This window comes from Bombus vancouverensis, chromosome 4 (assembly GCF_051014615.1).
Source record: "Bombus vancouverensis nearcticus chromosome 4, iyBomVanc1_principal, whole genome shotgun sequence".
Lineage (NCBI taxonomy): Eukaryota > Metazoa > Arthropoda > Insecta > Hymenoptera > Apidae > Bombus > Bombus vancouverensis.
This window is the reverse complement of record NC_134914.1, coordinates 12,254,637-12,279,362: the sequence shown is the minus strand read 5'-3', so window position 1 is coordinate 12,279,362 and position 24,726 is coordinate 12,254,637. Positions and strand designations below refer to the sequence as shown.

The 24,726-nt window shown below is 40.8% G+C and overlaps 1 protein-coding gene across 1 annotated transcript in view; it reads left to right on the top strand.

The window, feature by feature from the left end:
- Positions 1 to 23,437, top strand: part of fng (Fringe glycosyltransferase) — a 132,691-nt gene extending 109,254 nt beyond the window's left edge. Inside the window, exons 7-9 of the mRNA XM_076617739.1 lie at positions 11,550 to 11,715; positions 14,390 to 14,475; positions 20,166 to 23,437. Of these exons, the coding sequence (XP_076473854.1) occupies positions 11,550 to 11,715; positions 14,390 to 14,475; positions 20,166 to 20,223 (310 nt within the window). The 3' untranslated portion in view covers positions 20,224 to 23,437. The remainder of the gene's footprint in view (positions 1 to 11,549; positions 11,716 to 14,389; positions 14,476 to 20,165) is intronic.
- The last annotated feature ends 1,289 nt before the right edge of the window (positions 23,438 to 24,726 follow it).

Here is a 24,726-nt window from a genome sequence, read left to right as displayed (position 1 = left end):
AATGCCCAAATTGGTTTGGTCGGCCGCGGGTTTATAGACGTTGCAGGCCGCGATCACGCGGTGGAATCCAATTAGGCGAGCAATAATGGAATCAAAGAGATCCTTTGGACGCTTCCTTCGCTTCCTTCCCTGTCCACCATCTTCGCCTCTCCGCCCGCATCTTCGATACGTGGGACTCGAGAGGATCCGTTTATCTCGTTCGCCTCGTATTTGTTTTTCTATGAAAATGTCGGTCGGTTAGAAGGAACGAAGCGAATGGATGATTAAAACGCTCGACGACAGTAACGGGCTCGTTGATGGCCAGGAAATACCAACGATGCCGCTTTTTACGGCGACGATAAAGCCGTCAGCTGTTTTATTAACGTGTTATATGGTTGGAATCGATTTGCATGGTGTCCAACTATGTTTGAATAATTTCTTCTCTGCTTTCTCTCGCTTATACTATACGTTTTTTCCTCGCCGTTTTTTATCGCAAGTTGGAACGACGATGATGTCTTAACCTGATTTTCTAATCTTCCGGGTCGTTGATCTTCGCAGCTACCAGAAAGGGAAGCGTGGAAATGGTCCATCGATCGAGTCGTCGCTCCCTTACGCTTCACCATACCACATAGACGACACATAGTTTTTGCCGTCGTATTTTTTACTTTTCCGTTTATTGTCGCGGCGAGAAAGATACGTACCAGGGGAGGAGCGATTCGGCTTGTGGAAAAGCTTGGGAGCTTTCCATCGTGACACGCATGGGAATAACAAAGTCGTCGAAGGGAATCCAGATTTAATCTCATCCTCGGAGACTTCTGTTTTTAGGAGATATTCCATCGTGGAAAATTCACCTGTTTTCGCCGTAATATGCTCGACGTATTTTCAAGTAATAAAAGAATATGATAGGAGCTCGCGTGTAATATAGGGTGTTTCGAAATTATGATCCAATCGGAGAAAAGGTAATTTCTCACGGTAAAAGTATCTCACATCTTACGGTTGTATCACGATTTCAGAAACACCCTTATGTTATTAATAAAAAAAATATATGTAGTATCGTGGAAAAAAGGCCTGTGGCGGCACTCGACAGCAAAATATCATCACTCGACACTAACTAGTGTCGAACGATGGCAGCGCAGTGGTTAGCACCTTAGGTTGCGAACGTTCGGAACCCGGGTTCGAATCCCGACGACCGTCCAGAGTCCGATTTTTCTTCCACGATACAAAAAATGAGAAGAAAAGCGGACCGTACTCAGCAGCGACATACACAGCCTTTAAGTATTCCGATACTACATATATATATAGTAGCCTTGTATTACATAAATCTTCCAATTAAAAAACTCAAGATTTTGAATTCCGATCGTGTTGTTTCAAAAGCGAAGAAAATTTCTATCATAGTGATCGTGATTCGTTTAACCGCTACATAGTCAAATGCATGCGTACTCGGAGAAGATTCAAAGTCGATTTTTTCGAAAACAAAGCCCCGAATGAACAAAATTTGTTCCATGTTTTCGACTTATTATCACCTGCTGCTGTTTGTACCACGAACACTGTGTAGACACTCTGTAGAACGTTACCCGTGTAATGATAATATCACTCGCATAATCAAAGTGTTCTTGTTATCGGTGCAAAGAAGTGAAACCAAAATGAAAAAATTTCTTCGAATCAAATGGACGTTGAAATGGTCGAGAGAGACGGTAGAGACGTTTATACTGGACGCATCGCGGAATATACGTCTCAATCGAATCGATCGTAAGCGACGTTGGGGCGTCCATGGAACGATCGATAACGATCCATCGCGTCTCTTTCTCCGGGATCGAGAAGCGATCAGGCCTAAGGCGGTTGTTCGATCGGCGATCGGAAACGATTCGAAGCGGCCCGAACGAATGAAGTGGCGATACGTGCGCGACGTGGCCGATAGTTTCATCCGGTACGGTGGCTCGATCGCGGGATCGATAATCGATCTCGAGGCTCAACCGTCCCCTCCGTGGCGCCTCTTTTCCATTTCGCGTTTCTCCTTTCTCTTTTCGCTTTCCAGCCATGTTTCTTTTCGAACATTTGATGAATTTAGTCCCCGATTTACTTATTCGAGGATGTTAATCGCCGATCTGCTTATGCGAGAACGTCAATAGGCGGCGTTCAAATGGTAATACAGAGACTTATCGTGAATTATTTTTGCCAAAAGTTTTTTTTATTTTATAGCTAATCAGGCAAAGGTTTCCCTGAATTCGCGTAAAAATCGAAAGATGCGAAAACGTACATCAAAATGTATCAAATTTATAGAGCAAAGTGTTCGTTGTAATATTTGGTGGATGAAGCAAGTCTCTGCTTACGTCTTGTTCGCAATAAATTTGCATAAAAATCGACGATCTAGGTACTAGAGACGTTCGTAAATTTTTCTCATTTTTTGAAACAAGAAATAATCGTTGGTAGTACGATTTCCGGCTCCGACTTGACGTCAAAGTCGTTAAAACTCTTTTGGTTTACTCCGATCTCGCTGTCCAGATTGGGACGTAAAAGGTTCGAAGACCGTAGCAGGTTAATTTCACTCTCACCGAGGTCCATTAAAATGCTCTTATTTTAGAAACTTTCCCTTCTTTCTCAAGTTCGCTAGTTGCCTAATTGATCTAAATAAAAATCCAAGTACATCAGAATCGAAATTTTCGAAACTGAAAATTACCCTTCGCGAAAATCAGCTAATCCTGCAAATCTAACAATTTCACGTTTTTCTTCGTTTCTTATTATTTCTCAAGTAAAATTCGAACAACGTCTCTTTAGAACGTGTTACCTAATTAGGCTAAATAAAACCTTGTTTTACACGGATACAGATCTTCCCAAACTGGAGAATGAAAATAAAAATAAAACCAGTCACTTTGTTAATTGGTTAATTATCCACCTTTCCTCGAAACTAAAATTCGAAGTCAGTTTCCCTGTTCAAAATCGATCGTCAAATTGAAAGAACGCCTCTTTAGACCGCATTTCCTAATTAACCTAAATAAAACCTTGTTTTACGCGGATACGCGTCTTTTCAAATCGGAGAATCAAAATTACCATTCATTTTGTTAATCTGTTAATTACCCACCTTCCCTCGGAGCCAAAATTCCAAGTCAGTTTCTCCATTCAAAACCAATCGACAAATTCGAGGAACGTCCTCTGTAGACCACGTTCGTTAATTAACCGAAATAACGCTTTGATTTACACGGAAAAAAATCTTCACAAACTAGGAAATTGAGATTACCATCTCGTCGTAAGTCCGCTAATTATCCATCTTTCCGTGAAAGCAAAATTCGAGGTCAGTTTGCCCATCCAAGTCAGATTGGCAATTTAAAAGGCAAACTTAAATAAAACCTTGAAAATAAGACTTGGATACAAATCTTGCCAAACTGGTGAATTAAAATTACCATTCACCCGTATCTATCAACTGTGTAAATTACACACCTTTCCACGAAACTATAGCTCGGAGCTAGTTTCCTGCTCGTCCAAGACCGATGAGCAAATTCGAGGAAGCCTGTTTCGAGAACTCGTCATCGGAAGCGTTCCTTTTCCCTCGCGAGAAGCTCGCCCGGAATGCCTCGGAGAACAGGGCGAAAAACGGGCCGTGAGATAAACGGAAACTAAGGAAGAAAGGAAGAAAAAAAGAAAAAATAGAAGGCAGAGAAAAAGGAATCGTCTGAAACGGTGGTGGTATCAGCGAAATCTGTCCTTGGTTATTTAGCACCGGACGAAGACGGAAAGCTTCGATTCCGCTCCCCTCTTCGGTTGCTTGCCGTGTAACCCCAAAATTTCGATTTCGTCGCGGGCCCCAGGTATTTTAACGAGGCCGATATTCCGTGTCGGCGCGCTGCCGAAAGGACACCGAACGACGGACCGACGAGACGACCGGTCGCGCAACGCGCCTGAAAAAGACGTGAAACCATTGGTCAACTACGAGAGAAACGAGGACGAAGATACTCGGAGAAAAATAAAGGGAGAGGGAAGGTCCGAGGAAAGGGTACGCGATTTCGGGACTAATCTGGCCAATTAAAAAGAGCCGAGAGATGGGCAGAGGCACGGTGGATTCTCGAATCCGGCCATGGTATTCGCTAATGAGCGCTTCTCTCTTTCTCTCTTCGCGCTAACGTTCGTTCGCCCGTCTTTTTCCTTGTTAGAGCCTCTCCTCTCTGCCGTCCCCTCGATTTAGACTTTCTCCTGACCATCGACTCCTGGAAAACGTTAATTAGACGCGCTACTTTTGCGTACGCGGTCGAAGAGATCGCGACTAATTGGACCGGGCATAGCGGAAATTTTCCATGGGACGCGCGTCCGTTGCCCGTTTCTTCAGGATGGCAGGCGAGCGTGAGAAATTTGTCGCCACTACGAGCAAACAGGGAAGAAATTGTTTACGCGGTTCGATTTTTCGGCGTTTCAAGAGAGACGCTTGTGGCAGAATAGGGGAAGCTTTTTGTCAGACGTAGGGGGAACGATAACAAACGGGGAGAGCGGCGTCGCGGATCGATTTTCGCTTTGGGGATCTTGGAAGGGCTCGAACAGCCGGAACACGGTCTTTCTAACTGTTTATGGGAATTGCAATCTTAATTGGGTGGGAATCGCGTCGCAATGGAACGCATGCTACGTTACGTTTCTCGTTTTAGTAGTCGCCGTCTAAGTTTGTTAATATTTTTGTTTGTTTGGTGAAATTATTAACGCGCGGTTGCTTGAACGTTTCGAATATGCTGGTCGACGCAACGAGAATTTCGTGAAACAAAGGCTGTCGTGAACGAGCGACGACTGAGGACACGATATTGTTCTTAGTTTCATCGTTTAGAGGAAACGATTTACGAAAATGCGCTCATAATTTGCAGGGTTAACGTTTGAGAAAACGAAAACTCGAGTCTATCGCATGGCGATTCGTGGAGAAGATTTAATCTAATAGTTTGGACAACGGGATAAAATTGGAAAGGATAGGATAACCGTATAATGAAACGAGTTAGGCTATCGAAAGAAGTAATCGAGGATCTCGAAAGAGGGAACTTCGTAGCCGCGTTGTTTTATCTATTCAAGCGCACCTGCGCGTCTTCCTGCTTTTCTTGCCGAGGGCCGGGCAGTCCTCGTTGCATTGCAAATGCGGATTGTTCACGACCTAGCCTAACGAGTCTCGGTGAATCGTATTCGTGAATGACGAATAATTTCATTTGATCGTCAAATTTATTCGTCTTCGCCGATATTGCTATCTATTTTTGTATTCGTGGAGCGAATAAAGATACTCCGGCGAATATAATTAAACGAATCGCAATAATTATTTGACAAAGTACCACACAGCAAGAACAAACGCGTGTCAAATGTAAGAAGCTACGAAAAGTATCCGCACGTGGTTTTATTTTCCAATTAGCTGATACAGCTTGCCTTTGATCGTGACTTTATGTAATCTTTTTCGATAATATAATCGACGATTTCGTGAGTTTCTATTGGCTCGGCAAACGTCCTGTAGACCGTGAACCGACATCGATCGTTGCACAACGAATTCGCGAAACGCTATATCGGTGGCAGCGATTCTAAATAAAACAGCGGAGAAGGTCGCTGTTGCGTTGCAAATACCCGTAAACTGCGCCTGATTCATATTTCCGACCTCTGTTTCTTTTTCTCATGGATCGATGTTTCGCATACCTAAAGCTTACTCGAGAAACGCTCTTTAAAATGATAAAAGCCTGGCGAAAATTCACCCAGTGGCTGTTGAGATTAGCCGGAAGGTACGGACGCTTGCCGGTAACTTCATTTTGTAACACGTATAGAAGATAAAGCGTTTCTCTATCAGGTTTTGCATCTCATTTTCATAGTGTCGAATTTTTCTTGTCCTACGAAAATATTGGCAAATTGCATGAGATTTAACGCACTCAAAGTTCGTTCGTATGTAACGCAATTAATTAGCATGTAAATGCTTGAATGAATACAATGGTGTACGAATACCTTTCGCAGCCACTGTAGTTATTGCAGTATCGAAAATATAATAATAATTAGTTTATTAATGATAAATGGATTCAACAGAAAACAACGGTTATTTAACATGAACTAATCGTAACAACGTATTATAATTAATTAACAACTCTCGTCAACACAGATTCAACTCTCTTTCAACAACGCTAACAACGCTATCTCGACGACGTAATCCGCACTCTCTGGCTTCTCGACTCATACCGCCGTTAATTCGTTTATGTCTCTTAGCAACCCTTTGTCTTTTGTCTGATATCTTTTGTTTAAGCCCCTTCATGCACACGCTCAGCAACCGCTCGTTTACAATTCGCATGACACCCCCCTAGGCCCCTCGTCCACGATACTACGTTATTATTCATGCAAGTAGATAGAGAACGAATGGCCGTGGCGTGATTTTGTTATATTTGCTGCAATTTGTAATAATAAATTTGCAATTATATTATAAACAACAGATGGCAAAGTTTGAATTCCGAATGACAAATTAACGGGATATTCGCGAGAAAATTTATTCAGCAACAGCAAAGTTTTACAATAACGTATTCATTCGAACAATTACCTAGATAAAAATTTATTCTACCGACCGTGCCTTATCTTCGGCCGCCACCGCCGCCGTACCGATTTATCCTCGTTTCCCCGGAGAACCGATGGGACAAATCTACGATAGGTGGCCAAGAGGAGGCGGCGAGCCTTTGAGACATTTGTCCGTCGGTGTTCTCTCACGTTTGCGCAGCCCCCGAGAAGAGGAGGTGCCGCGCGATATACAAGCGGCCCCGTCGTGTCCGCGACTACCGGTCGCCGCTCTAATTGGCACGATTTATGTCCGCCGCGGGTCGCGCGTCTTCTCGCCCTAGCTGCTCGATCAACGTCCACCCAAATTTTCGTGCTTTCCTTTTACTTTGACGAGTGGAATGCCTGCTGCCGCCAGCCATAGAGATATTCAAGGAATCGGAACTTCAAGCCGATCCAAAGGGTTCAATTCTGGACGTGCGTTGAGACGGACGCGAGAGACGGTGAGACTCCGGAGAAACGTACGGTATATACAGGGTGTTCGGCTACAGGTGCGAGGAAATCCGAGGGGTTGATTCTTAGAGCCGAAATAACATAAAAATCAAGAATATCAAAATTGCGTTTTTGGCTTTGTTTTTTAGTTATTGACAAGTAAAACTTGTCGGTGTATGTGTAAAAATAAATGTATACAGGGTGGTTGGTAACTGGTTCTACGCGAAAAAAGAAGTCGAAAATATAGAATAACAATTTTTCGTTCGAGGCTTTGTTTTCGAGAAAAACGACTTTGAATTTTCGCTCGGTACGCGCGCACTTTATCGCGTCTCGTTATAACGGATCTCACTGTAGATCGTTGTCTCGATGGTAAAATTGAAAAAAAAAATTTTTATTCTAGATTTTCGACTTCTTTTTTCGCGTACAATCACCCCCTTTCCGCTTGTACCACCAGTTACCAACCACCCTGTATATCAGAGAACGTGCTGATTAATTAACTCCGTAAAATTGGAACGCGTAGAAACACGACAAGTGCGAATGCCATTTCTTTTTTTAATTCGCTATTTACTATACAGGGTGTGCCGTCTAACTTTATTATCCGAAATATCTCGTTGGACTTCGATGGTACTGAAAAGTGTTTCAGGAACAAGTTGAATGATCTCGGGGGCAACGTAATTTGACACGATTAGCTTTCAGCGTAGGTGAACGCGTACAGGAGATACGACCATTATGTTATGATGTTTCTTTTAACGACATCATATGTTTTTTAACACATCGGTCGATCCAGGTAAACGTTCTCTGTAAGAAAGTAACAATTTGTTGTAACGATTTGTCTTTAAACTTTGATTTGTATTTTATACAAAAAAAAAAGGAGATGGTCTTCGTTTAAAAAGATAACGCAACTGCAAAGTGCGCGTGCATCTTTGCACTTGTACTCGTTCATCCTCTTTCTCCCTCATTTTTCCCTCGCACTTATCGTTATCGAGGAAGACGCTGGAAATTAAAAGTGTGTACACCCTGTATATAGAATTTGCGGTTATTTATGCCGTCTCCTTAAGATAAATTTTATGCACGATCTGGTTTCCCTTTCGAGATGTTGAATATTAATCATGTATCCGGATAATGTGAAATTGATAACTGTGTAAAAACTGGTACTGATCAAGTTCGACTTTTGAGACGTTCATATACATATAGCGGCGGATAAAAGAAAGTTTATAAAATAAGGAGCAGGTGTACAAAGACCATAGTTGAACGAAATGAATTTATATTTAATAAATGCAACGAATAAATGTAATGTGCAATACCACGGAACAAACGGTTCTTGCTAACGCGATAAAGAATTTTTTCGAGCAGAAGTTGCTAAGACTCCTATCAATTTTAAATTTCCTTTTACCCGCCACTGTTTTTGTAAGTGTCTAGAAATTCTAAAGAGCCGCCGGTGTTGGAATCTTCGAGAGAACGAATCCTCGTTTAACCATCGAGTCGCGAAACGAACCTACGAATAAGGCCTGATCATTTGGGTCTGCGTTAGGTGTCTATGGTTGAAAGGAATCTAATTATCTTTGAACCGAGGCTCGTCACATCGATTCGACGCAAGTATTTCTTCCAAAATTCTTGCGCGTCACTTTCAAGATGCTAGCGACACCCTTCCTGCACCCCGAATTCGTCAATCGAAATTCTCGACTCGTAAATCAACCAACTCGTGTATAATACACGTAGAAAAAAAAGCAGTTTGAATCAACAACTTTAAGATAGAAGTAGAGGCGCTTCGAACACGCCATGGAAAATAATTTCAAGCTTGTCGAGGCGTGTCGCGGCGTGTTAGGCTCGCGTGGCACCAGAACAGATTCGCCACGCGTTCTCCACCAAGATCGAAGAGAGGAAAACGAAAGAGAAAGAGAGAGAGAGAGAGAGAGAGTATTCGTCCAATTAATAGGCTGAATTATCGCGTAATCGATGGAAATTCGTTAGGGACTAGGAGATATCGGAGACGAGCGTGGTCAGTTAATAAATGCGCGGCGACTCGGTTTAATGCGGCTAACCAGTTTCCGGCGCGTCGCAGAGCGGGACGAGGACGACGACAGGCCGACCAGCAGGTGCACATGCTCGCGCCGGCTAATCTACATGCCTGGAATGCCGGTAAATTAAGGAGCCGTCGTCCTCTTCCAGCGCCCCTGCAATCGACAATTAAACGGTCCCTCGTTACTTTCCCATTATCTGATTCTAATATTTCTCGCCCGGTTGAAAAGTCGCGGATCAAAACCTTTCCTCCTCGTCCTTTTTTTTTCTTTTTATCTGGATCTTCGGCAGGATATTCAGATTACGTGTTCGAAGGTCGACGATCTCGAATCACGGTTTTCGTCGTTGATTTTGGTTTCGTTTCGGTAGAATGGATTTAAGTCGATGAATGACGATATACAGGATTGGAATGGATATCTGATTTTGATACTGTTAGTATGCGGTCCTCAGCATGTTGGTTTTCAACGAACGATATGGGTAATTTCAATGCAAATATCGTTGCGCTCCTCAGGACCATTTTATCATTACATCGAAATGGATTTAATTTGGAAATTATGCATGTGGTCTTTTCAAGGCGTTGCTTTTAAATAAATGGACACTTTCGATGCAGATATCCTTGCGTTTTTTATACGTATTTTGTTATTACATTCGCTTCTCTAACGCGTTCCTTCGTGTGTTTCTAGATGTTTGAATTTCTCGCAAATTTCAACGTCTCGCGAATTTCCCGAACGTTTTAATTCTTTTATCTTCTACTTTACCCTTTTCCTCTCTCACATCTTCGATTTGCTAATTTGCGCATTGACGATTTATTCACTGCAGCTCAAACAAGGGTATACACTTACAGCTTTGAAAGAAAGTTAAAACTAAACTGCTAAAGCTTGTTAGTAACGATACATAAAAGCGTAAGTACGCTAAGACCCGACGTAAAGGCAATCGCAATATCGCGATTGGAAAATTCTTCGACCATTGCGTTTACTTCCCAAAACTACTCTCCGCGATTAGCTAATTTGCGTATTCAAGGCTCGTGCGCTCCAGCTCAGAAAACGCCATGTACGCCAGACGATTGTTCCTATGTTGTGACTTCTGTGTCCGACTTGATCACAAGAGAAAATAATTTTACCATCTTTTCTAATTTTAATTTAATTTAATTTAATTTTCAAATTACCCGCGCCCTAACAAAATCTGCTACAAAATTACGCTATACGATTTTACCAACTGGATCAAAGTTTCAAATAGTTTCTGTCTTTCGCTGTTACCGACAGTTTGAAGCATAAGCATAAAAGTTTATCAGTTTCTCCGTGACATTATGCGATTTTATTCGTGCATATCCTTTGCTGCAATTTTTTATCCACCTTGAACAAACTGGTATCTCAAACATTCTATACTTTTCCTAATAACTGCCCTAAGACTTCTGACGTAAAAGCGATACCGGAATTAAAAAAAAGAATTCCACGACCACTTTTAGTTTACTCCAAACTCTGTTCGCTTCGAGTTTCGTTTACCTGCAAAAGCCAGTCTCGTCTGTCAACGATTCTTTTTATCCGCTGTGCGCTATCGATCTTCAATTCCAATGAACTTCTACCCGACCCGTAGGATGACGTTATCGCCAGAACGTAGCCATAATCCACGTTATCCGCGTCTCTAATAGCCATAAATAATAACACAGCCGCTCGCATTGGTCGCGTTTCCTGGTCTTCCAGGCACACGCGTGTGCGAATACGACACGCGGAGGCGAAGAATTTATCGGCGTCGCGCTCGGTTTGCCTAGCTGCCCTCGACAGGCTCGTCCCTCTTCCGCTCTTCTTTTCTACCCTGTTTCGCATTGGCCACCCGACGCGAACCGGCCATAAACAGCGGATAATCCTAGAACGAGGTGGGCGCGGTCCACAGGGAAAGCCGCGACACGATCCGTGTGGAAAAGGATGAAAAGCACGCGCCGAGGCCATAGAACGTTCCGTAATTCACGTCACAGGCCCGGCGTCCAGGTCCAGGTGAAATGGTATTCACGGACGGTTAATTTATTTCGCGATCGTCCCGGAATTTATTTCGGTCGATGGCTCGAGATTTCTGAAATAAATCACAAACCGAGTTTATTATTCCTTGGAACGTGTCCGGCAATATTAAAGGAGCTTGTAGATCTCGAAAGGGCGTAGGTGGAATGGCGAGTTCTTGGAGGTTCCAAGCGTTCGTAGAAAGATCGACGATCCTTGTATCGGAATAATTGTAACTACAAAACGACGTTTTTCTAACTGACGTTGCAATTTGCACGTATCGTTTGTTCGAAATATCGTAGATTCGACGAAAATAATTTTTACGTGTTCGCCATATGAATTACGTTTATACGAATCGTTTATATGAATCGCCATAAAACACTAACTTCCACTTGTCGAAAAATTGAAAAAAAAGAAAGAAAAAAAATAGAAAAGAGCGTAAATGGTAGTACGTGATATGTTTGATGGACGATCGAACGATATTGAGAGGAGGAATTCGCGAGGACGCGGTCACGCGAGACGATTTCCTACGTTTGATCAGGTAATCGATGAGAGACACGGTGGATGCGGTTAACGGGTGTTTGCGTTTACTTGCAGAGGCGGGAAGTTCATCACGGTGGGCGACAGAATTAGGTTGCCCGACGACGTGACGATGGGATACATTATCGAGTATCTGCTGAAAAAGCAGCTCACAGTCGTCGAGCAGTTCCATTCTCATCTGGAACCGATGAAGTTCCTCAACAAGGATACCTTTGGCGAGCAGGTAAGTGATACGTTCGAATGACTGAATTTTATTCCCTAGAATTATAGAACTCTCTTTTTAGAATCATACTATCGCCTAATAAGTACAATAGATGTTATTGCGATGTTAATATAAATTGCGTGCTTCCCACTGCTTTTATTTTTCAATTAAACAATTCGTTTTAAACCTGTTGATTCGTTCGTGTCGCACGTACTTTGCTTCATGACGTAAAGTGTTAAACAGAATAAAGTTGATCAGAGTTTTGCAGTAATTGCAATCAGATAGTTCCGAGGATCCTAATACTTGCGGCTTGCAGTGTATTTCGATTTCCCGACGGCTCCATGATTTCATAATTTCTTCGTTCTTCGATCGTTTCGACCTTTACCACCGAAATCCTACGACTTTGTCGGGAATTCGTGTGATTTCACATTTTTCCAATTCTATTCCTTCTCTGTACTTTCTTTTTCAAACTCTCGCAGTTGCAGAGTTCTATCTTCAATTTTACACGATACGGTTTCTACGCAATGTGACAAATAAATACGCTGCTAGTCGAAACTGTTATGGTTGATATTACGTTTCTCGCGCACAGACAGCAGAAGGCGACGAAATTATATTTCTGCAAATTTCTTTTTCGAACTTTCACAGTTGCAGAGTTCTATCTTCAATTTTACACGATACGGTTTCTACGCAATGTGACAAATAAATACGCTGCTGGTCGAAACTGTAATAGTTGATATTACGTTTCTCGCGCACAGACAGCAGAAGGCGACGAAATTATATTTCTGCAAAATTCCACGGATTTGCTTCTGTCTAACCGCGCTGAAGTCCTTAAATACTTGGTTCCGCGTTGAAAATGATAATCCGCGGCGCGCTCGTCGAAGCGAGTACCGTTCGCGCTCAATCTCGGCTGCGTTCCACCGGCGGTGATTAATTGATCCGGTACGAGGCGGGGGATTAAAAAAAAGCCACGGCAGAGGGGCACAAGAGGGGAATTAAGATCGTACGGGTCGCAGTGTGAAGTCTAATCGCGGGTAATGGAATAATCCCCGCGATGAATCACCATGGCTGCTGCTGCTGCCTCTTTCCTCGCTCGTACGCGAACAATGACCAATTGATTCGATCGTCGCGTTCTCCGTTCTTCCGGAGAACGCCGACCCCTCGAACTAACTCACGCAACCCGAGCAGGTGATCGCCTTATGTTTACGCGTGGTCGTCGCGTACACCAGGTGTTATTTGCTATTACCTGCACATTTTCCAAGTTCCCCTGCCTTCGAGCGCAACGTGCCGTTTTTGTTAACCGGTCTGGTGTTGACAGTCGAATATCATTTTCTTATTTCACTCAATTTGGACGAGTTTTTTTTCGATAAATGGTAGAAACAAGTATATCTCGAGATATATAGCTGTTTCTATCGTTTAACAAAGATACCGTACAAGTCAAATAAGGAAACGATATTCAGCTGTCAACATCGTATTGGTTCGTTAAAATGGCAAACCGTAAAGAAGACCGTCAGAATTGAACCAAATACGAAAATGATATTCTACCGTGAACGGACGAAACGTATCTCGAGATATGTAGCTGTTTCTATCGTTTAGGAAAGAAACCGTTTGAATAAAATAAGAAGATGATGTTCATCAGCCAACAGCAGATCGGTTCGCAAAAATCGCAGGTACTGAAATTACTGCGGATTTATTTAAATGTACAACAATCGGAGGAAAAATTCGAACAATCACTATCGAGATCAACACATTGACGATAATCTAATAATTTCCATAATTCTCAACGATAAAACTCCAAAAGGACCGCAGAGGGTTAATAATATTCCGTAACACGACGAAATTAGATTACCAGTCGGCGGTATCTAAACGCTCTGATAGATCGTTAACAACAAGGTATTGATCGATTCGTGGGTTAATTATAGATTCATGGATTAATTCCGGCAAAACGTAGACCGATCGGTTTCGATTAAAGCGAACGAGGGGCCAAAATGTACGAGAACGTTCGAAACGCGCGTGCTCCGATTTCGACGAATCCGAAGATTCTTGAAAAGCTGACGAAGTAGAAAACGAGTATACCGAAATTTTCCATGGCTCGTAAGCTACGCAAGCGTATCGTCGAGCCTCGCGAACAAATATTTTTATAGCGCTCATAGGCAGAACATGATCGGGCTTTTGGTCTCGCGTTTCATACGACCAGCGTAATACGTGTTGCTTGATTCTCGGCCTGGAATGCGAAAATAAGCAATATCGCGTTCCTTTTTGATGATCATGCGCGTCAAGCGTGACATAATTTGCTGCTGATATAGCGAGATGTTGTAACGAAGCATCGATTAACGATACCAGTCGACGAAACAACACCTAACCCTTGATATTTCAATGCAGATGATCATTCACGCGCTACCAATCCCAACTGTCACGATAATCAGTCAAAAGTCTATCCGAACAAAATTGTAAATCACCGCGCAACTTTTTTCTACGCCGTTGCCAGTGACCTCGTACTTGATGGCACCTTCGATCGTAATTAAAATGAAAAAAGAGAATTGCAGAATGGAAAATATGAAAAATAAGAAACGCGAAATCGTGTCGATTTTTAAATTAAATTAGAATCGCATATTCGATGGCCAGCGTTTATATTCTTGACAATTTTCATGCTCGACATGTTCTTCGTCTCATTTACGTTACGAATTTTCTGTTGCAGGTGTCGTTCAGTTACTCGAAAGGTCCGAGGGACGAGTGGAATATTCTAAAGATCGACGGTTTCGATATGAAGGACGATCCGAAAAGGTACCATCTAATCGATATCGATATAGTAGAAAACTTCGTTTGTATGAACTCTGCTTATTCGAGCGAAATTGAAAAGTCCAGTGGAAGGAACTTTTACCGATTGCATCTATCTATTTGTGCGTGAACGCTTATTGTCAGAACGAAGAATCTGGAAGTTGGATGGTCTCCAACGCACGAATCGCGACTATACAGGGTGGTTGGTAAGTAGTGGTACAAGCGGAAAGGGGGTGATTCTACGCGAAAAGAGAAGTCGAAAATATAGAATAAAAATCTTTTTTTTAATTTCTTTTTTTGTTAAATTTTTCCACCGAGACAACGATCTACAGCGAGATCCGTTATAACGAGACGCGATAAAGTGCACGCGTACCGAGCCAAAATTCAAAGTCGATTTTTTCGACAACAAAGCCTCGAACGAAAAATTTTTATTCTATATTTTCGACTTCTTTTTTCGCGCAGAATCACCCCCTTTCCGCTTGTAGCACCAGTTACCAACCACCCTGTACAAATCACTCGTTGTCAGAGAAATTCATACGAACGAAGTTTAATTTATCTGTATAAGGGTAACGACACGGTACCTATATCCTAAGAATCCTCCTTTTACTCCGTTTTTTTTTGCATTTTTAACACTAACTTCACCAGGCCTAATCTCGATCAAATGACCGGTTTCAAAATTTAATTTAAAATTACGAAATTAAAAATACACTCGCTGTTATTCCTTTTGTTCGCCAAACTTCATGCAAATTCCTATATTAACAAAAATCGAAATATATCGATCGGATAATATACGAATTTGCATATAGACGAACACAAGAAACAACGTCGAATGTACAATTTTAATGAAATTTCGAAACCGCTCGCTTGGACGGAGGTAACGTTAGTGTCGAAATATCTCTACCACCGTCGTTTAACTAACTGTCAACGCCAACGTTAAACAATAATCTATCGTTAGAACAGTTTCGACATCTCCGTACCTCGACGAAAATAATTCGTCTTCTGTTTCCATCCGCGTCGCGTTCATCCTCAATTTCCTCGGCGCTCTCTAATGTCTCTTTTTCAACCTGCTCGACAAAAGCATCCGGGAAGGTGTCGAGCCTCGACGGAGCTAATCTATCCTTTTCCTCATCGAGGCAAAGGGAGCACAACAGATAGCAGTCGAGCGAAGGGGAGGGGAAGAGTAATTAGCAGCGGACAGCTACGTGTACCACAGGATCTTCCTGCTTTCGTCCTTTTCCCTCGTTTCGAGGGAACGCGTCGTTCCACGCGCGCATCTTTTTCCTCTCGTTTCTTCGACCCGGTTGCACAGCGCGGCGTAAAGGCTCGAATTGCTCCGGTAATTGCTCGGCCCGCGCGAACGAAAGCGGAAGGGCACCGAGCTAATGACAAAGATGCCACCGTGCACGCCGCGCTCTTAATTGACTTTATTATAATTACCAGTCGGACCGACCTTTTACGACCGACCATTTCCCCCTTTCACCGTTTCATTCTGCTCGCTCGAGACGTTTCGCCGCTCGTTCTACCATTTTTTCCAGCCGACGATTTTCCTAGGCACCGGCGGTTTTATTCTTGCCACGCGACCGAGTTCGGCAAAGATAGGCGAACTACCGTTTCTATGAATATTAACGAGCCTTCCGCTGCTTCGCAGCGGCAGCCCGAGGAAAACAGATCTCGTTTCGCGTGGAATTATCGATCAGGTGCCTCCTAACGTAACTAATGCCCCGATATTTCTTCGCTCCGCCATCGAGTTCGAAATTAATCCATCGTACACGTCGAATAAACTGCTGCAACGAGAAGGCTGATCGGCGAGTTTCCTAGTAATTCGAATAAATCAACCGGAAGCAAGTTGAAGTTCAGCCGAAACAAATTGCTCTTTGAAACGTATTATAAAGTCAATCGACCGATATTCCTGTTAATATGCTTTCTCGCTTTTCCATGTGAAATCTGTACCTTCCTTTCTCTTTGATCTTTCAGTGATCTCGTAGGAAGATGTAATTTGAACGCAGTTGCTCCCTTATTGCCTGAGAACCTGGAATCCCTAAACTCGACTAAACCGATTCTCCGTAATCCCGATTGTACGAGTCCCCGAGGGCAATCATATTCCATATTAAAGCATAATTAAATCAACGAAAACCAATTTAAAATTAATACGAATGTAATTACTCTTTGGACCGTATTATAAATCTATAGCCAATTAACGTTCGTATCTAGGGCTGAACTTTTCATAGCAAAACTTGTACGTCTTTCTTTCTCTTTTCATATTAATAAATATAATTACGATACAATTTCTTAATACAATTTAGACTTAATACTTGCTGCAGCAAATCTTTCGATCTTTAAATCCGGCTGAATCTTCGATTCTCTGTGATCTCAATTCTCCGAATATCATACGGATAATAATATTACATATTAGCATAATCAAATCGAGGAAAACTAATTTAAAATTAATTCGAATCCAATTACTCTTTGGACCTTGTAAGTCTATATTTGGCTTACAAATCTATAGCCAATTAATGTTCGTATCTAGGGCTGAACTTTTCATTGCAAAACTTGTACGTCTTTCTTTCTCTTTTTATATTAATAAATATAATTACGATATAATTTTTTAACACAATTTAGACGGCAGTTGAATCTTCGATTCTCTGTAATCTCGATTCTTCGAATATCATTCGGGTAATAATATTGCACATTACCATAATCAAACCAACGAAAACTAATTTAAAATTAATTCGAATCTAATTACTCTTTGGATGGGCTATAAATTTATAGTCAATTAATGTTCGTATCTAGGGCTGAATTTTTCATTGCAAAATTTGTACGCCTTTCTCCCTCTTTGATTTCTCAATACTCTCTTAACAAATATATTTACGATATAATTTTTTAATACAATTTAGACAGCAGAGCTGCCTTATTACTTACTGCAGCAAATCTTTCGATCTTTAAATCCGGCTGCATCTTCGATTCTCTGTAATCCCAATTCTCCGAATATCATACGGGTAATAACATTGCATATTACCATAATCAAACCAACGAAAACTAATTTAAAATTAATTCGAATCTAATTACTCTTTGGATGAGCTATAAATTTATAGTCAATTAATGTTCGTATCTAGGGCTGAATTTTTCATTGCAAAATTTGTACGCCTTTCTTCCACTTTGATTTCTCAATACTCTCTTAACAAATATAATATTACGATATAATTGTTTAATATAATTTAGACGGCGGCTGAATCTTCGATTCTCTGTAATCTCAATTCTTCGAATATCATACGGGTAATAATATTGCACATTACCATAATCAAACCAACGAAAACTAATTTAAAATTAATTCGAATCTAATTGCTCTTTGGATGGGCTATAAATTTATAGCCATTTAATATTCGCATCCAGGGCTGAATTTTTCATTGCAAAATTTGTACGCCTTTCTCCCTCTTTGATTTCTCAATACTCTCTTAACAAATATAATTACGATATAATTTTTTAATACAATTTAGACAGCAGAGCTGCCTTATTACTTACTGCAGCAAATCTTTCGATCTTTAAATCCGACTGCATCTTCGATTCTCTGTAATCCTAATTCTCCGAATATCATACGGGTAATAACATTGCACATTACCATAATCAAACCAACGAAAACTAATTTAAAATTAATTCGAATCTAATTACTCTTTGGATGAGCTATAAATTCATAGTCAATTAATGTTCGTATCTAGGGCTGAATTTTTCATTGCAAAACTTGTACGCCTTTCTTCCACTTTGATTTCTCAATAATCTCTTAACAAATATAATTACGATATAATTGTTTAATATAATTTAGACGGCAGCTGAATCTTCGATTCTCTGTAATCTCAATTCTTCGAATATATTACGGGTAATAATATTGCACATTACCATAATCAAACCAACGAAAACTAATTTAAAATTAATTCGAATCTAATTACTCTTTGGATGGGCTATAAATATATAGTCAATTAATGTTCGTATCTAGGGCTGAATTTTTCATTGCAAAATTTGTACGCCTTTCTCCCTCTTTGATTTCTCAATACTCTCTTAACAAATATAATTACGATATAATTTTTTAATACAATTTAGACAGCAGAGCTGCCTTATTACTTACTGCAGCAAATCTTTCGATCTTTAAATCCGACTGCATCTTCGATTCTCTGTAATCCTAATTCTCCGAATATCATACGGGTAATAACATTGCACATTACCATAATCAAACCAACGAAAACTAATTTAAAATTAATTCGAATCTAATTACTCTTTGGATGAGCTATAAATTCATAGTCAATTAATGTTCGTATCTAGGGCTGAATTTTTCATTGCAAAACTTGTACGCCTTTCTTCCACTTTGATTTCTCAATAATCTCTTAACAAATATAATTACGATATAATTGTTTAATATAATTTAGACGGCAGCTGAATCTTCGATTCTCTGTAATCTCAATTCTTCGAATATATTACGGGTAATAATATTGCACATTACCATAATCAAACCAACGAAAACTAATTTAAAATTAATTCGAATCTAATTACTCTTTGGATGGGCTATAAATATATAGTCAATTAATGTTCGTATCTAGGGCTGAATTTTTCATTGCAAAATTTGTACGCCTTTCTCCCTCTTTGATTTCTCAATACTCTCTTAACAAATATAATTACGATATAATTTTTTAATACAATTTAGACAGCAGAGCTGCCTTATTACTTACTGCAGCAAATCTTTCGATCTTTAAATCCGGCTGCATCTTCGATTCTCTGTAATCCCAATTCTCCGAATATCATACGGGTAATAACATTGCATATTACCATAATCAAACCAACGAAAACTAATTTAAAATTAATTCGAATCTAATTACTCTTTGGACCGTATTATAAACCCATAGCCAATCGATGTTCGTAACTAGATACGAACTTCTGCACCTTTCATTACGAAACCTATACGCGTTTCTTTCTCTGTAACTTCTTATATTTAAACTTTTTATAAAGTACGCTATTTCAACGAATATAATTATGATGCAATTCCTCGATATAATTTAAGTAGCTCTATCTGCCTGTTACCGATTGCAGCAAATCCCTCGATCGTTAAATCCGGCCAAATCTCCGATTGTCTGAAATCCCAGTTCTCCGAAACTCACAGAATATAATAATACTCCAGATTGCCACGGTTAAACCGACGAAAACTAACTTGAAATTAATTCCAATGAAATTAGTACTATAAACCTATAGCCAAAACTAATATTCGTATCTGAAAACGAACGTTCGTATCTTTCCATACGAAACCTATACACCTTTCTTCCTCTTTAACTTCTCGATAATCCCTTAACAGATATAATTACGATACAATCCCACGGTAAATATAATTTCAACGTAGCTGTCTCTTCACTACAGCAAATCCCTACAGTCGCTAAATCTGACTAAATCTCCGATTCTCTGTAATACCAATTCTCCGAATCTCGATCGTAATATTGCAGATTACAACGATTAATATTCCTACGCTTGAGAGATCTAACCGATCGATCTTGCAATTTCCTAATCTCAATAGTTTCCAGCCTTAAATCAGCAACGTTCCAATCTGCCGCTGTTCCACTCAAACTTCCACCGTTCCACGCCCATAGCCGTGTCAACGTTACCAAACGTCGTGATCGTTATGAAGATACGCTGGTCCACGTGTCGATATGTTCTAATTACAGATTCAGGTCGATCCACTGCCATCTGTTCCCACACGTACCCAATTGTCCGCACAGATGATGACCAGCCGGACAATCCAAATCGTAACAAGAAGAGAGATGCGCTCGATCGGCCGTTGCATCAACGGTCGGTTGTCGGTTGACCATTGAGATCGGTCTCGACCTAATATCGTTGTAATTTGTTATCTCGTAGTATTTCCTTTTGTTGCGGTGTCTTGTACATAAGTGTAGATACGCGTCTACGTGGCTCCATCGACGTTTATGAGTCAGGCAGGAACGTTTTATCGACAACTTTTCATATTTTAGAAGATGTATTTCCTTCGCAGATGGGAATACCAGAGAGCTTCCTTTTCTTTTTTTTTTTTTTTTTGACCGTGCTGTGATTTGTACATTTCAATCTGCAGTTGTTGTTATCCATCGAGGGACTTTCGACGTTTCGACAAAGCGTTGAGCACAGGGCGGGACGGGCAAATGAAAATTTGAAAGGTAAATGATAGGACAGAAAAAATACGATAATTTTGTGAAATAAGGTTCACTGGACCATTGAACGAACATTATAGTATAATACAGGTAAGTAATTATCGGTAACGCGGTGAAAAGTAGGTGGTATGAAAGTTGCCAGTACTGGAAGAATATCAATTTTAGATTTTCTTTTGTTCGCCATCGTGTACCTTCGAGACGAGAAATCGCGCGTGCTGTTAGGTCGTCCGAAAAGTTTCTTTCGCTTTATAAGGAAATAATGGACACATTTTCCGTTTTATATTATTTTATCGAATTACGTATGATTCATTCCGTTCTATCAAACTAAGGATTACAACGTTCGACAGAACTTGAAGATACGTTGTTGCAAATAAAATAAAGACACTTTTCGGACAACCTAATACTTAATAAGTGTACTCTCGTACTTTGCCGAAATATAAAATTTCTATTGTTGGACGAGTGTCATCAGGCATCGACGATTAACGAAATAACGCAGCATGGTTAGGTATACGGTTGTTATGCTTTAGAAACGACGAAGGATGATAAAAGAACGCTGAGCTTCCCTCTAAAGTTAAAATACGCGCGAATAATCACTAGATCGCGGATACTTATGCGAATTCACATTTCCGTGAAAATATTTGCAAGAGTAGCTTCTAAGCGAACATATTAAACGTTGCGAAGAACGCTATTTTCCACGTTTCACACGTCTTTGCACGATACGTATTCCACGCATTTTTTCACCTATGTAATTTCCTACGAAACGCATGAACATCCGCAGTCTACGCGTTATCGCGCTTCTCACAATTAGCAAGAGTAACGATATTTTATTGCTCTTTTTTATTTTGTTGCTCGTTCCAGTAACAACGGCGCAATTTCTCGAAAGAATATCTTTTCTTTAATTTAACAGTCTGTCGTGCGAGTCTCGTTCCTGTAGTCTCGTACTTGCGTATGCTTTCGCATGTTCTACCAACGAATATCAAGAGAGAGAAAAAAAGAAGTTGGTTTTAATATTTAGATATTTCGCGGGAAACATTTCTCTTATCGTTCGTGGAGTTTATTGTATTGCCACTACTGTACATAAGGAGTATATTATATTTGACGTTTGTATATATGGAAATTATAAAATGGAACACCCGGAGTTATCGTTGCAAGTTGGAACGTTTTCGACGACGCGGCTGGAGCAACGAGGAATTCCTCGTGTTTGGGATCCGCGTCGTCGAAAGCGGCGAAACTTCCATCGCGGAAGATCCATTCGATCGATAACGCTGGGTGAATTGGTTGTACCATATGATAAGAGAGTATTTGGCGACATTCTCGTCGTCGCGTGACGGAATTACCTTAAGCTAGTCTCCCGTGTAAAGAAGCAGATGGTCGTACCATGTGATATTTAATGGGTGTGAGTGGATTCGTGTTTCTGTGCCGGGTTGTGCGTTATATAAGTTCGGGAAAAATCGGATGCGATCTTCGTTGTTTCGAATAGCCAGCGCTCCTTCTTTGTTCGAAAGACGAGGAGACAAAGAAACGTGGACAACGAGTAGAATTCAGTTTCAATTTTTATCCATTGAACCGCTTGCCTCGTGACTACGATTATTTACGCCGATTCCTATTTTTACGAACGAAAATTTGTTTCGTCTGTTAATACTTTACCGACCGCTAGCAATTCAACGGCATACGCACGTCCGACCGGCATCTCAGGCGCAGATTCTCCCTGGCGCCGGCTCTGTTTCCGTTTAGACTCTCCAATCTTTCGATTCTTTTCGTTTATCGCGAACGACACGTTTTTCAAATTGGTATAAAACCGTGGGAGCTTACAGAGCAACGCAACTGACGCAACTGAGCAAGGCACCTTAATACTGAATAATAAATTACTGCTCGAATAATGAGAAAGATTGTCGGCGACAAAAAGCCGATTAATAGAATATCGGTCGGTAAGCGTCGGTGACAAAAAACCGATTAATCGGTTATCGGTCGGTGACAAACAACTGATTAATCGGTTATCGGTCGGTAAAGTGTTAAATATTATAGCGAGTTTTCATTGAATATTTTACAGGCATATTTCTACCTATTTTACGAGTAGTTCTGCACACTCGAATTTCTCAAACTTCGTAGCAGACATTACAGTTTCTATCGCGAGGAAATTACGTTTCGACTTTAACGCCAACTTTCGTTCTATGATTCGTCGCAATATAAATCATTTGTAACATTTTCATACGATATCGTACAATTATTGAATGTAATACGCGCGATGTCAGAGCAACGAAGAGCAAATTCACATAGATAAGTATTAAGAGAATCATGAGGCAAGAGTTTGAAATTATCGATAAAATAATCATTCGTTCGATCAATTGTTTGTCGGCTACAAAAATAACAATGATAGCAAAAAATATGATCCAAAGATAGATCGTTTAAATACAAGTGGTAAAAAACAACAATTTCATTGTCCTCGATTTTCTCGTTCTTGTTTTGCGTGATATTGATCCAATCAGTGTGCAATATCGCGAGGTATATAGAGAGAAAGAGAGAGAGAGAGAGTGAGAGACAGAGAGAGAGAGAAAGAGAGAGAGAGAAAGAGAGAGAGGAAGAAAATAGTATTCGCGAACCAATGAGCAACAGTCGGATTAATTGTTCTTTCCGGCGTTGTATTACGTAGTGCACCTGTTGCATTCGAGCATTGGGAAAAAAAAATTTGGGCTTTTTGAGGAATGGAATTGGAAAACATGACGGATGTACGATTACGTACGTTGTAACAATGAAGTTTTATATAATACACTGTATCTATTATACGGTAGATCCGATTTTAGCCAGTTCTCATTACGATTCCTCTTCCGGCTTCCTTCTCGCTGAAAATGATTTGATTTCGCCATCGTTTCCCCTCGGGTGAATATTATTTCGCTTCGTAAACTTTTAATTAGCGGAATGTTACGTTTTAGAACTTATTCGGCCGTGATTCGATCGATTTTGTAATTTCAGCTAGTTTTCAGAAACGGCAAGTCCTCTAGATTCCAGTTTAAAGACGCGTCAGTAAAAAATAAAATAAAAGGTAAAGAAAAACACCAAGGGGGATTATTCGTTCGAAGAGATCGAGGGATGTAAGCTACTTGCTGTCCAAGTATCTCCATCTGTTCCGATTTGGAAGAGACCGACGACCAAGTCGGTAAAGTTGCTTCCTTCGTTCTTTGTTTTCGATTCTCTGCGCTTATGGGATCGTTTCGGACGATGCTCTATCGTAAATCCTACAGACACGTTCTCTGCAATGAATGCACGATAAAACAAAGATACAATTGCGAGGAAACTTCGTCGAAACTGCGTATATCGTCTGTAATTTCAAACTAATAACAAAGATCGACGATAGTAAGTATGTACATATCCAGCGAGACGTCGTGACTCCGTAAACGATCGTCGATCACGAAGGGAATTCAAGGTAAGTCCGTAGTCGATAAAGCTGTAAAATCACTTATCGATAGATATTCTCTCCACGCGTTTCCTAGTTATTTCATATCCCATCGAAAAAACCATCGCGTAAATTACATCCGAAGTGCCAATAATTATTCGTTAGATCCAAAAACTCTTTCCAGAATTCCAAATAAAGTACCGTTACATTCAAAGAAGGAACACGATGCCACGTCTCTCGACTCGAATAATCCTCTCCAATTACTTCCCTTCTTCGCTTTGCAATTAAGAAGAGCCAGCTTCCTACTTTCAATTCCTGTTCCCTATCTCCGGCAAACTCGCGATTCGCAATTTACCTCCGTTCTCTGCAAATGTATATCCTTGACACGCGTGTTGCCTCCTCGCAGGCAAGTTGGTTTCTACATCAAAGAAGAAAGTTATCGTTCCACGATGGTCCCGTTACGTATCGCGGCACACGAGCCGCTTCTCGCGATTGCTTTTTCATGACTCGGCCGTGCGCTGGGAAAAAGACACGGCTGACGGTGGTGGTGGTTCCCGCGAATGCGATGGAGGTATATTTACGAGCTACATGGCCCGGCCACATATTTACTCGGAGGCTCTTTCACAAAAATTTATTCGGCCGTCTCGCGGGGATGCGAGCTACTCCCTGCGGAGAGGATCGCTAGCGCGTTTA